The following is a 14,564-nucleotide window of genomic DNA, read 5'->3' on the forward strand; positions in this document are numbered from 1 at the left end:
CCTGTTCCAACCAAAGACCTCCTAAGTGGCATCTGAGGACTCCAACCCTCTTCTGTACCCTTTGTCACAGCACACTCTGTCTGAGCCTCTTGTTGGGACTCTGAGCCTTATTCTCTCTGATGTCATACTACCATTTTGGCACTCATCCTTGGCACTCCTGAAATCAGTCCAACCACTGGCAATCACTTGGGGTGCCATTCCATCCCATCATTTGACCACCATGCCACCTAAATGTGTACCCAGTCATATTCAAATCAGTTTTGACCTTGGTCCAATAAGAACAGACCAGCCCAAACTTCTAGACCTGTCCATACCGTCCCTGAACTGGAACACAAGCAAGCTAAGACCAGTTTCACAAGCAACCCAAGGACTGTTTCTAATAGACCAGGGCTGAAACTCATTTGCATAGGGCGGGTCTAATCTGAGGGGGCATGGTAGGCAAATGAGCAATGGGTTGAAATGGTACCCCGAGCTATTGCCAGTGGTTAGACTTGTTGCAAGCATTTCTCTCATTACCGTTTGTGTGTTTGCTACTTTTTATTTACCTACCTGATTTAGTAGGCTTGTGAACGCGTGTTGGTGCGCGTCTGCAGAAACATTAGCAATGCTGCACTGCAGCCTCACTACTTTACAGCTAAATATCATTGGCAAAGCCAATAGGTCTCATGGCCTAGACCTATTGGCTTTGGAGATCTATTGGCTATGCCAGTGCTTGTTGTTTTCGTGCATCCATGATGATCAGCACTCAGATCACTTAACATTTTATTAGTTTTGGAGTAGGGGACTAGTAGTGCATTGTGCCCAAGCTAGTGCATTGTAACTACAAAAGTATGAGAAGTAAGTAATTTACACTGCACTTCACATCTACTGTCTCCACGCCTAGGTAGCTGCATGGATACATATATATGACACGCTCAATTTAAAAAGTCTCTGCTCACTGAACTGCTTATTGCCTGCAACAACGAAGGTGGCTTTTTGGGTTCAAAAGAAGGGAAAGGTTTTAGCAACAGAAGCCATCTTCTCTTTAGGTTGAATGCTGTCTTCATTAAAGAATATTCTGCCCACTACATAAGCCAAACGAAAGAGGGTCAGAGTATTACCTTTCCAGTTAGCCACAACTTCACCTTATACTGAAGTGCGAAACGCTGGGGCTTATGCTATCTTCAGCTCCTAGCCTGTTGAGATTTCTCTTGACTTTAGGTCAGAGTGGCTTTTGATCGGAAAAGAGGGGAACATAACTCCAGGCACTGTGTGCTTTTTGTAGCTTAAGGATATGTTTTTGGGTACCGACCGCTAGAATGATTAAAGTCTTGTATTTACAATAACTGCTATTGAGGCTGAATTAACCATATCTGAGAAACTGGGCCAAATTATGATTTCTGACGCTAAGGGTCTGATTACGAGCTTGATTTTCCGGTCTGACGTCGGTCGTTCGTCCGTGGTATTACGAATTGGGAGTGTTACCTGTGCACTGACCGCTGTTGGACCGTCAGCACCCCACTGACCGCGAGGACAGCAGTCGTGGGGGCAGCAGTCTCCCTAGGGTGGTCCAAGGAAGTAAGACCGTTGTCTGTATTACTGATTGGCTGTTCCGTCAGCTGGGCTCTGGGATTGGACCGCCACCAAAAGGACAACAGAAAGGAAGGATTTGGGGTGCATCCTCACCCCTACCCTGTTTTTCTACACATTTTGAGGTGGATCACTTCCTCCAGGTCCACCCTACACAGGAGCAGCTTCACCCGAAGGAAAAGACCCTGTCTATGGCGATACACAGGTAAGTGCACAATATAACATATACCCATTGCCGGGACTGGCCACTTATGGGTCGTAATTGGTATATTGCCATATGTATCAAGCATATGTGTTCATTGGAAACATATGCTGTTAAAATGTATATGCATTGATTTATATGGAATTACATTGCCCACCACTGCAAGCTCACTGCAGCCACTACTCCGGCCCCCTGGCAACTCTTAATATGGCGTGCTGGAGATCTCCAGTGCACCGGTTTCCTCGCAGTTTTGCAGCAGTCGAACTACCAAACTCCTAATAAGTCCCTTAGTAATCTTACAGCTTCATCAACAGCTTTTCAACTGTAAAACTTGGACACATGCCTTTGCTTCCCCTAAAGGTCACACTAAAAACGTACCCTGTCCCGGACACACGCAAGCTATATAGCCTCGTAATTGAACACACAAAATAGTGCTTCAGGGGCATGCTGATGTTATGAATCCCTATACAAATTCTACTGCAAGAAAGGGAAATATTAGTTTGGGAGGATGCAAGTGTTTCTCAATTAATAAGTACACAACCTTCTGTCTGCAGGGAACCAAATATCCCAATGTAGCACTTGCCTATCTCTGTTACATGTCTGAGCAGTCCAAAGTCTGATTTGTGATATGGTGTGGGCTAGTACCCCAGTCCACAGGCACACAACAAACACCCATTAAATCATTGTCCAATACGTGTTATTGGTTAAATAGTGTGTGCATAATAGAGTAGTATTCATTTTTACTTATAGAAGGGAACAGTACTCTGTTATGCACACACTACTCATTACTACACATTAATTTGCAAGTATATACATGATGGCAGGTAAAAATATCCTATGGCCACCAAACAATTCAAGCTCCCAAAACAAGCCTTAACCCTAAAACCACTGTACCCCAATTGTACTAACACAATATAATGGGGTGTACTTACCAAACAACAGGCCTGATGGCTTTATCAGGTCTTCTGGGGCACAGAAGGGTGCTGTGATACTACACAACAATAGTGTTTTTATATTTTATTCATACTTCTTGAATGTAACTGGCATTTGCTTTTGCTTTTTGATTGCATTTGCTGTTTTGTAATTCAATGTGTCAACAAAAAACGACATTCTTAATCATCATTCCATTATTCTCATTATTTCCAAAGCATTTCGGCAAAGATGCCTTCGTATTGGTTCTCACTAACTTTATTGTTCGCATATGGGGAACACATAGCCCACATCATCACACTATCCCTTTAATTGTCAGGAAGCGCGTAGACCTCCTCTGTTTAAACCCTACCCTATGTCACACACCAACTTACTTCGACGAGGGAACCCTTGGCGGTTACTTTGTTTCAGTTCCCTGGATTCTTGTTCGCATCGATCTAGGCTTTAAATATGACATTTTCCACATAGCGTTAAGCGCTAAATAAAACTACTTTGCATGACCTGGTAAACGCAGCGCGTAACTCTTTACACAGGTCTAACACTGGGATGGTATCCCGTTTGGTTGTAAAATGAGAGCCTTCATGGATCATACTTTAATTAACATCTGTTTGCTTACCAGCATAACGTTTGTTACGGAAGAGTTTTTGAGTAAATACGCCTACCGGGGGTATAACGTGACACGATTTAGGAGTCAGGTTAATCGGTATAGTGTTAACGAAGGAGATGGTTAATTAGCTTTCTAGAGGTTATAGTGAAGGAGACCGCCTCATGCATGTTTGACCAGCTGAGTATTTTATGAACAGATATTTATTAAAATCATTGGTTGCTTTATATAAATCAAGCTGGTGAAATTTCAAATATGTATTTGTGCATAGTACATAATAAGAGGTAGAATATTGGAATGTTTATTTTATTTTATGTTTCATTGTAGATTTCCCTGATGAAGGCATCTTTGCCGAAATGCATTGGAAATAATGAGAATAATGGAATGATGATTAAGAATGTCGTTTTTTGTTGACACATTGAATTACAAAACAGCAAATGCAATCGAAAAGCAAATGCCAGTTACATTCAAGAAGTATGAATAAAATACTTTGAAGACTCACATCGTAGAGTTTCTATACTTGAGTTTGAAGAATTATTGTTGTGTAGTTTCACAGCACCCCAGGATACACTTACACATCCCTAGTTAGTTCAACCTTTTTGATTCTAGTATCCACTCCAGTGCAGGGAGTATACCTCTGGAGCACGAACTAATTGGAATCTATCCTCTGAAAACTTATTTCGTAGTGCGCAGTCACCACATAGAATTTATCAGGTCTTCATCACATTAATAAAAGAAGAAATCTATCACAATAAACCACAGCAACACCACTAAAATCACTAAGGATCGTACTTATTTAAAATGATATACCTCATCCATAAAGATTCTTTACATGGAGGAAGTCAGATTTTTCACTGCTCTCCCACTTCATGCAGGTCCTGTTTGGGCAACTGACACTTCGCCTGAGTCTGGCATCTTCCTCAGTAGCACCCCAATGTCCACGCCTTCATGCACCATGTCCCATGGCCTGCTTCGGCCACTTGCAGAGCGCTTGGGTAAGTTGAAGTCAAGGGGCCCTTCCTTCTGGAGAACTAGTCCGCAGAAGAACCAGGGGAGTCCTCCAAGGTCCCCCCTAACTGCGTAGCACCAGACCTTATCTTAAAAAGCATACGCTGGCAATTACCACTCTCAATTCATTTCAAACAGCCTTGCAGTGGGTAAGACTGAATTAGTGAGACTCGCAAATGAAGTAGTCTATTAAGGGAAATATCCAGGGTGGTTAAATGTGGAGGAACTCCTTTCTCACAGTTACATTGCAATACAATGAATGCACAGAGATGTTGCTATTCTGAATGCAAAGTTCACAGATCACAAAGGAGAAATCTTTCTTGCAAATAACTTGAAACCAGGTCTTGCAGAAACTTGAATATAATACATTGTTATTTGAGAATTATTGTACCTGCCATCGGAAACCTGTGACTATTACAGTGGGTTAAAGAAACATGATTCTTCTTTCTGTGCCCAAATATCTATCCGATTTTTAGCATTTTGTGCACATTGCTATCTGTCAAAAAGTATATTGGAGATGCCAAGGTGTATGTAATTTCTATAGCCCCGTTGTGAGATAACTATGACAACAACAACAACATAAAAACACCCCATATTAAATTAATTTAAAAAAGTTTTTCTTCAATGACCTGATTTATGTGTGGGGTTCAAGTGAGTGCAGTTTTTAGGGATGTGTCTCATCCAGTAGGCAGCAATTCCCAAGAAGATTGCTTGTGTCTTCTGAATGCTCACATGACAAACGTTTTTAATCAATTCTAGCAAGCAAGACCGACACAATGGAACGCTGTGGCCATAAGTTCTAAAAGATTGGAGTATCCTTCTTAAAGGATTGAAAGTACAATTTAGATATTTGCATGAAACTCATAAGAGATTGCAGATACATGTTTAACATCCAGGGTGATGGATGGGACTCTTTTTTTTTAAAAGACCCCACAAGTAAGTAAAAAAAGGAAGAACAAAAGGCCTGCAGCTTAACTCCCTGTTTTTGTCCTTGAGGAAGAATAAGAACTACCCGCTTGCAGGGCTGGACACGACACCTTGTACTGCATTCTCTTGATCAATCTGAAGCACTAAAAGGAGTGAAGAGATCAGATAGTGAGAGCAGAGTCGCATGAATCTCGGTGTTAAGAAGTGCCAAGGTCGACCCTTCATTAAAGTTAGTGAGCCCTGATGATTAGGTGTCCAGTCATACAGTGGTAGAAATGTCAGAGGGATAATTGGAACCATATTAGTGCACGTACTTGAACCCCTGCCACACATTGGAGCCCTTAGAGTTGGGAACAGTGGTTCACAGTACCAGATGCTTCTGAAATAGTCACGATCACCAGCGTAGCTCTGTCACCAGACTACACTATGTGTAGGTATTACTTCTGACATCCAGCTGTGCACTTCAGTGCTGTTCAGTCTGCTTCCTGTGGTCTTGTGTTTATTCGGGTGTCCTTGAAGTATTTTGTTCATTTCCAGGATCTCACTTATGGCTAGAAGGTTGCCTGAAGGTCATTAGTTTCTAGGACAATCCAAATGTGGTTTCTTCAATAGTCATAGCTGCCAACCGGGCCCATGTTAAGTGTGACATTCTGAGTGAGTCCTAATTTTTACCCAATGTCAGTTTGCATTTTAGGGCTTTTAAGCCCTTGCTACAATGGGATAGGCTACAAGTCCCATAATAAGTGGTGGTTAATATACCTGCAGCCTGAGTGCCTTGATAAGGTCACAGAACTCCACGGAGACTTGCACATTTTTCTTTATGTACGGTTGGGGTTGTTATTTTTCCTTTTAATGTCTATGCCGCTTACTATACTTTGTTGACTGAATCTCCCCTCTTCTGCATAGTTGCTGTGTGTGTGTGTCTAATACAAAAAAGGACAAAGTGCCCTTTGAGGAAGAAATCCCTTTCAGTTGCTGCCTTTCTAGCCTGTGGTTAAGTGGAACCCCACAAAGCCACCAAAGTGAAAAGAAGCCTCTGATGCTATGGTTAAAATAATTTCTGCTTTTTGTCAAGAGCATTGCTTCTTAGTTGTTTTCCATTCGATTTACAGATCATAGAATAGAGATGATGTTCACAATGTTTTGCAAGCCAAAAGTATTACTTAGTCTATAGTAGATAGATAGATAGGGTTCCTGGTGAGTCATACAGGTGGTGGCAGCTCCTGGGGCTCATTTGGGGCTCTACGATTTTGAAGCAGCATTGTTGGATTGTGTTACTTTTAATCTGCAGTGATCGATACTGCTGACCATTTTAAACCACTCCTCATTTGTTTTTCAACTTTGCTTAAAGCAGCCAGCTCTCTGCTGCTTCGTTTCATTTTAAAACTGTATTGTTGCATTATAATCTGCTTGCAATTACTTACTGTCTTGGCCTCCTCTGCCCCGGTCCCGCGCGGCTCCTAGTGCCGATCGCGTGGAAGGCAGCTCCTTCAGCGCGGCTTCCTGTGCCGGTCAGCTGAAGAGCAGGCGCCATCTTAGCAGTAGCCGGAAGGGCGCGCACATCGCAGGCAGTGGTCTAGCGGGCCGAGGCAGCTCCCTACAAAGCGTACATGTGCTATCGGAAGCGCAGCGGACGAGCGCAGCGGGCACACCTTTTGCGCGCCGAAGGTGCGCCTAAGGTAAGCCCGTCTGCGCCCGTCCGCGGCCAGACGGGGCAAGGGGCACGGCATTATGCCAATTTTTGTTCCTACTCGGCTGACCAACTTTGCGCTTATCAAGGTCCTTGGAACTTAGATCCTGCAATTCGGGGGCATGTCTGTGACACGGGCATTGCTAGAGTTCCACCCCTGCCTTCCCTTCCTTTTAATATACCCTCTTTGTCGTTACCATCCATTTCTCCTCCCTCCATGGCCATCTCTCACACTGTCATTATACCCTCCCCACTCCCCTCAGGGATCACTACCCCGACTATTTCGGCCTTCTTGTTAAATACCCGATCGGCTGTTAAACATCAGTCAGACCTGTTTATTTTTTTGGACACCTACAAACCGGACTTAATGTTCCTAACGGAAACTTGGCTTCGCCCTGAATCCCTGCCTAGCTTATTGGCAGCTCTGCCCACTTCATACTACGCTTTGCGAGCAGACCGGCCCTCTGGCAAAGTAGGAGATGGGGTGGCCATGATTGTCCGCTCTGGCATTCAGTTCCAACTACTTTCTTTTCCTTCGATTTTAGATGTTGATTTTCTGGTTGCCCGTTCTGTGTCTTTCAAAACCCCTATTACTTGTGTCCTGATGTATCGCCCACCCCAACACATGTCCCATTTTCTCCCAGCTTTCCAGGAATTATTAGCTACACTCGCAGTAAGCCATTCATCGGTTCTGGTGCTTGGGGACTTTAACTTCTGGCCCTCTGATTCAGCGGCAGACGCATCTTCCAGAGCTTTCACCGAACTGCTTGGCAGCTTAAATTTCATCTCACAAGTTCATACCCCTACTCATGTTCAGGGTCATGCCCTGGACCAAATCTGGTCCCTTAACATCCCTATCCCTGTCCCTATTGTTACTCCTTGTTTGTGGTCTGACCACTACTTGATCTCCTTCTTTCTGGATTTGAGGCCAGCTCAGAAGCCATCTTTTCCAAAGAACACCTGGGCTCGTAATTGGGGTAAAGTTGACATTCCATCTTTGTGTTCCTCTCTCTCAACTTCAAGTCCAGCCATTGACAACCTCTCTACTTCATCTCAAGTTGAGGCCATTAATAAATGGCTGTCTAGGACATGTGATCAGGCGGCCCCCCTTAGGCGTGTTACGGTGAAGCGCACTCACTATGCGAACAAGTGGTTTAGCCAGGAGCTTAAAGAGAAAAAACTGGCGGCTCGCCAAGCAGAGCGTACCTGGAGATGTACCTATAGTGAGACTTCTAAAATCTTGTATAACTCTATCCAGGCGGAGTACAAGAAAGCTATTCTTAAGGCAAAAACCTCTTATTTTTCAGGCAAGATTCTCCAGGCGGAGAACAAACCGAGGGAAATTTTTGCCACAGTGTTCGAATTGGCCTCCTCGGACAGAACAACTGCCAAACCGGTCCCTTCTCAACAGTTGTGCGATTCCCTGAATGATTTCTTCATCAGTAAAATCGAAGACATCAAGTCCAATATCCCTCCCCCCTCTTCATCATTCTCTGACATTGTCCCGCCGAATAACTGTTATCTGAGGAGACTTTTCTTTCTACACTCCTTAGTGTCAAATTTGGTTCACCTGCAGATGTATGCCCGGCCTATATTATGCGTGACATCTTTCGGAGTTGCCCTCTCCCTCCCCTTACCTTCCTTAATGAGTCCCTTAAAACAGGAACTGTCCCTTTCCCTCACAAGTCAGCCACGATTGTTCCCATTTTAAAAAAGTCTGGCGCAGATCCTACAGTATTGGCAAATTATCGTCCCATCTCCCTCCTTCCCTACCTGGCTAAGGTTCTGGAGCGGCATATCACTATCACTCTTAGCTCCTTTATTGAGTCCAGTGGGTTTCTTGCCCCCTCCCAAGCGGGTTTCCGCCCCCTTCATTCCACAGAAAAGGTGGTGGTATCCGTTATGGACACACTCAGAGAGGGGCTCGATTCCAATCTCCCACAAGCGTTGATTCTCCTCGATTTTGTCTGCCGCTTTCGACACGGTTGATCATATCATCCTTCTTTCCTGTGTCGAGGCGGCAGGCATCTGGGGTTCTGCCCTGGCTTGGGTGACTTCATTTCTTAGTGATCGCACCCAAGCCGTCCATCTGGCGGACTTCTCCTCTATGGCTCATAAAGTACATTGTGGTGTCCCCCAGGGCTCTTCCCTTTCCCCTCTTCTCTTTAACTTGTATATTTTCCCACTTATTTTTGCTTTACAGCGGATGGAGGTCACAGTGTTTAATTACGCTGATGGCCTCCAGCTTATTTTTACTTTGTCGAATTCACCTTACTCCATTCACAACCTCCAGTCAGTGATGGTTTTTATCAGGGAGTGGATGAATTCTAACCATCTGAAACTCAACCCTGATAAGACTGAGCTCGTCCTGACTGGTGGTAAACTTAATCCTTGCTCTTCTGCTTTTTGGCCTTCTTCGTTCGGTTCCCCTCCTCTTCCCTCTTCTTCTGTCAAAACCTTGGGGATCACTCTTAATCAACACCTTACTCTTCACTCGCACTCTTAGCACGGTGGTCTCTTATTGTTTCTTTGTGTTGCGTACTATTCGCAAGATTTCACGTTTTTTCTCATTTTCAGCTCTCAAACTTATTGTTATGGCGATGGTTCTCTCTCGCCTTGACTATGGTAACGCACTGTACAATGGCATTCCCAGTTATGCCCTTCGCCGGCTCCAGCTAGGGCAGAACCAAGCTGCCCGCTTGGTTCTTAGTTTACCTAGGTCTCAGCACATTACCCCGTTTCTCTGTTCCTTACATTGGCTCCCTATAAAAGAAAGAGCCCTGTTCAAGCTTGGATGCCTGACTTTCCAGGCCCTTGCCGGGACAGCTCCGGCTTTTATTATATCTAACATCCATCATTACATTCCTAGTAGGCAATTACGCTCCTCTTCCCTATCTCTCCTAGTGGTGCCCCGATATAAGAAAAGCAGGACAGGAGGCTGTAAGTTTTCTGTTCTCGCCCCGTCTATTTGGAACTCCTTACCCCTTTCCATTCGAACATCAGCATCTTACATGGAGTTCCGCAGGAGACTGAAAACTTTTCTGTTCTCACAGGCCTTCTCAACTTGATCCAAATCTGTGCCTGCACTTGAAATTGAATTGCCCCCGCAGCGCCATGAAACCGCTAGGTAAACGTGCGCTATACAAATATCTTTAAATTCAAATTCAAGTAGTTTAATCTATTCTTAGATATTTATTGAACTGTTCTATTGGATTTTATATAGAAAAACTGTGTTTTTTTAATGTATGTTTTATGAATGCTTTTATGACTTAACTGTCGAATAAAGTTTATGAAAATTTAAATTACTTGAGTGCACAAAATAAGCCAAACTGCACTTTGAAAGTCACAGAACTCAGATTTATGAGATTTCCAAAGGACACTTACGATGCTGTAAAATCATCAAGCATGGTAATTTCTCCATAATTGGAAGTTTAGATTGTGTGATGGTAAACTGGTCAGTGGCTCTGCAAAATATAGTGAATGCAAAATGTAGTGAACCAAAAACGTGCACGTTTATGGTTATTCATGGTTCCTTTGCTAGTAATTTTCTACCTTGACAACACACATAAAACTACACTTATTAAAGGCAAGAGTCATTTAATTCCTAGGGTGGGACAGAGAAGGAAACGTCCCCCTCAATTAATGATTGAGTTAGGAATGCGTTTCTCCAAAAAGTGCAAATGTGTATTCCTTTGTGTTATAATCATATAGATGTACTATCATGGTACAACTCTATTTGGATACATTTTTAGAAGTAGGAGTACTCTGGGAAATCTACAACTGCTCTAGATTTACACAACTACTTATTGGGTTTCTTGCGAATCCCAAAAAAGTCAGACATCCATCCGTGATTACGCCTACAGGACTGGAGTACCGGCTTCAACCAGGATGTGTTAATATATGGTTCTTCCCGTCATTATTTATGTTTCTGATGATTTACATGGAAGTTATTTTGGGTATAAAAAGAATAGTTTAATTGAAGGATCAAATAAACAAACAATTTTTCTTTCTCACTAGGAGGCCGCCCAAGCTTTGATATATGCAGACATGGCAGGATCGGGGCTGGAAGGCATTCAAGATAAAATAAACGAATACATGGAAAGAGTCCAGGCTCTTTACAATGCAGGTTAGTGCATGTTTTACTGTTTCATGTCCTGTTATTATGCATCATTTCATTTACTTATGTTTTATTTGAGGTCAGTGCCTGTTTTGTGCAAAGAAAGTAGAATCACAAAGAGTAAGGCTATTTTGCTACTTGTACATTTGGCACTCTTGAGTCAAATTATCCATTTTTATGTGGTAGACCGAGAGCAGTCCATTATTTTGGTGGAATTCCAAAATTAAAAGTGCCACCCTGAGGCAATTTTATTTTGAGGAAAGTGTATAATAACAAAATATTTTTCCATACAAGAAAGAGCCTCTTTTTGGATGGTCACCATTTTGTTTTGCTGAATATTATTGATGGTTTTTGGAACTCTGCCCACTGAGCCTGTGCTGTACAGGCCACAGTGTATGTGCTCTGACCCCTAAAACCTGGTAAACATAGCTTATATCCAATTGGCAAATTTTACTTTACAGTAAGGCCATGGAATGCTATATGGTGCCGAAAAATACTTAATTGACATTGAAAGTTAAATATAATTTGTGGGCTGCTGCACTTAATGGGTCATTTATTATAGTGACAAAGAAAATATGGCTTCTGGCCAGCATGTTAAGTCTTGACAGCTGCAGCCTTTAAACCTGCAGGTGAACCTGTAAAAATAAACCTGTTTGGCCATAAAGAACCCTACTTTAAGTATTAAAGTCACCACTAAGTAGGCCTTGCAGCATATTCGGAACGATGCCTAGTATTTAAGAGTGGTAAATGCAAATATTTAATATTGATATGTACTTTCAGTGACTAGCCCCCAAAAGCTATTTTCAGTGTAATGGACTGTAGCTGTCCTATGAGAAAAACAAATCAGTCACTATTTTTGTTAATTAAAATCTGGTTTAGTGGTGAATTTGGATTTTTAATACATATTTAGGAAAAGTTACTTTTAAAAAGTGAGACTTTGTCTGCCTGAAACTCCAGTAGGCTAATTATAATTAGCCTACCCGCAGCTGGACCATGTTAGTATTTCCACTTATTGAGGTTTGAAAACTGCTTCCAGAGACAAAACAATGGCTTGAGCCTCTTGACAGGAAGGCTTCAATGTGAGGTATGTGCCCCCTTTCAGCTCAGGAAGGAGATTTTGTGAGGGATCAAGAACGTAATTAACTTGAAAGGAACCAGGGCAAGGTCTGCCAATTCCTGGTTAAGTGTAAAGGGAATCCTGCGTAAGAAAAGCATTTGTTTCCAAGGTACACAGTGGGCAGCTTGACACCAGCTTGAGACCATTCTTCGCCAAAGGGCAGAAAGGCAGTGCCATCCAGGGTTTTACTTAGAAAGTGCATTGTGAGATAGTTTGAAGTAAGACAAACCGGATGTGCTACAAAGTTGAAAGTGTTGCTCTTGGGATCATTTTTCTTCATTGTTTAGGAAGTGTCCAGGATTCACTCCGACCCACTGGCTACTCAATCCTACAAATGTGACTCCTCACTCCCGATCTCATAGGAATAAATTTGGACCCGGGGAAAAACAGAAGTGGACTGGTCCTGCTATCTATGACCTGTGTAGAGGGCTGGACCGCCTCCCATTTGTACCCAGGGCAGAGATGTGGCCTCCAGAGATCAGTTGACTTGACCTTCTGTGCGGCTACAGGGACTCCACAAGCTGCAAGAGGCCTTTTTCCCGATGTTTCCACCTGACCAGTTACAAATGGACCTGGACTCTGCTGTTGGCCTTTATTGGAGAGAGTCCTTCTCCCTAGTGCTATCCCTGAGATCCTGGGGGCTTTGATGTGACCAAGGGGAGCTTTCCAGAAACTCTGAAAAGTTGGGACATAGAACATTTTGGCATCTGAGCTTCAGCTGGACCTTGCGGCAACTGTGTCCAATTTCAGGATACAGCTCTAGGCTTACCCCCCTGGAGGATTTTAAACTTCATTAATAAATACGAAGTCCAAAAGTAGAAATCTTGACTCTGTGAAAGTGTAAAAAGTTCTGACTGAGGAGAGAACTTTGGCGTGTGCAAATTTAGAATTTTGTCACTTGAAGCTTTCCCCACCAAAACAACTGGTTTCAGTGGGACCTCTTCCAGCAGCTATCCGGCTTCAAGAGGACTGAGCCGGATACCTCCTGCAACCTTGCCCTGCTGGAGGATTTCAACTTTAACTGAGATGAACCCGCTTAGCATATCCAACCTATGCTCCACCATGGTCTGCTTGAAATCGTGTGCACTCTCTTTGAAATGTGCATTGTAACTTCTAATTAATGCCTTTCTTTTTCTTAAGTGTACAAAAGTTAAGGATGGAACTCTTGAATTAATCTCAGCCACTAGTAATTACTTGGGGCTGCCTCCCACTCCATTGTTCTTATGCACAATATGTCACCTTAGTTTGAACCCAGCCATATGCAAATCAGTCTTCACCCTGTTCCAATGGGAACAGTCACGCCCGAATCGCCAGGCCAGGTTCTCCCCCAACTAGAACGCAAGTAACCCAGGTGGAGATGTGAAAAGTATCTGACTGATGAGAGAACTTTGACAGGTGCAAATTTTGAATTTTGTTGCATGAAGCTTTCCCGACCCGACCAAAACCATTGGTTTCAGGGTGACTTCTACCAGCAGCTGTCCAGCTTCAAGAGAACTGAGCCCGATACCTCCTGCAACCTTGCCCTGCTGGAAGATTTGAACTTCAGTTACAAAAACAGAAGGTAACCTCTTTGACCAAGACGAACCCACTTAGAATATTCAACCTATGCTTCATCATGGTCAGCTTGATATCGTGCCTAGGTCCCTGTTAACCATGCACTTCTAATTGGTGCTTTACTTTTTATTATATCTTTCATATCTCCAGTTCTCATTATTGTTTTTTGGGTGGCATTTTCTGAACGAAATGGTTCTATTTTTAAAACTGGTTGCATATTTTATAATCTTGTGCTTTTACTTTTTAACTGTTTTGCTGCTGCTAAAAACTTCAAACCTTGTCCTAAGTTAAACCTGTCTGCTTTGTGACATAGCTAACACAGGGTTGAGCTCAAGTTTGTATTATTGAAGCTGTATTTTACTCTGGTAAGCCATAATCCTGTTGCTGTACTCACATCGAACCCAATTATTAACCCACTTTATTAGATCCATGAATAGGGAATGAATTAGTGGAAAGATGTACCAGGCTTGGGTTTCAGTATTTGTACCAGGATTAAATTCCAGCCCAGGAAAAAAACTTATTACAGTTCCTATAACAATAGGAATTGTATGAAGGCTTGTTAGTGTTTCTTAATCTTTATTGTTTTATTATCATACCACCCGGTAGTGAAAAAGAGGATGACAAAAAAGGGAACACACATAGGGAAGGTAAGAGTGGATGGTAATTGAGGGTGGGCGATGACTAGCTACAGGCGGCGGAGGGGCAAGGTCCAAAGGAGGGTTAGAAGATAGGAAGGAATATTTTGGGGGAACCAATAGTAAACAACTCTGCTTGAGAATGTACAACAGGCCAATGACACAATTACATTTGAAAGTTTCCTCTGCTTCAAACATCCATCGCCTCAAA

At 42.9% G+C, this 14,564-nt stretch overlaps 1 protein-coding gene across 3 annotated transcripts in view; it reads left to right on the plus strand.

Annotated features, from left to right (window-relative positions):
- The window catches only part of CAPN7 (calpain 7), a 291,586-nt gene that overhangs the window by 46,009 nt on the left and 231,013 nt on the right, over positions 1-14,564 (plus strand). For all 3 annotated transcript variants that reach the window (XM_086942071.1, XM_086942073.1, XM_086942072.1), the window contains exon 2: positions 10,948-11,056. In XM_086942071.1, the coding sequence (XP_086798197.1) occupies positions 10,948-11,056 (109 nt within the window). The remainder of the gene's footprint in view (positions 1-10,947; positions 11,057-14,564) is intronic.

Source organism: Lissotriton vulgaris, chromosome 10, assembly GCF_964263255.1.
Source record: "Lissotriton vulgaris chromosome 10, aLisVul1.2, whole genome shotgun sequence".
Lineage (NCBI taxonomy): Eukaryota > Metazoa > Chordata > Amphibia > Caudata > Salamandridae > Lissotriton > Lissotriton vulgaris.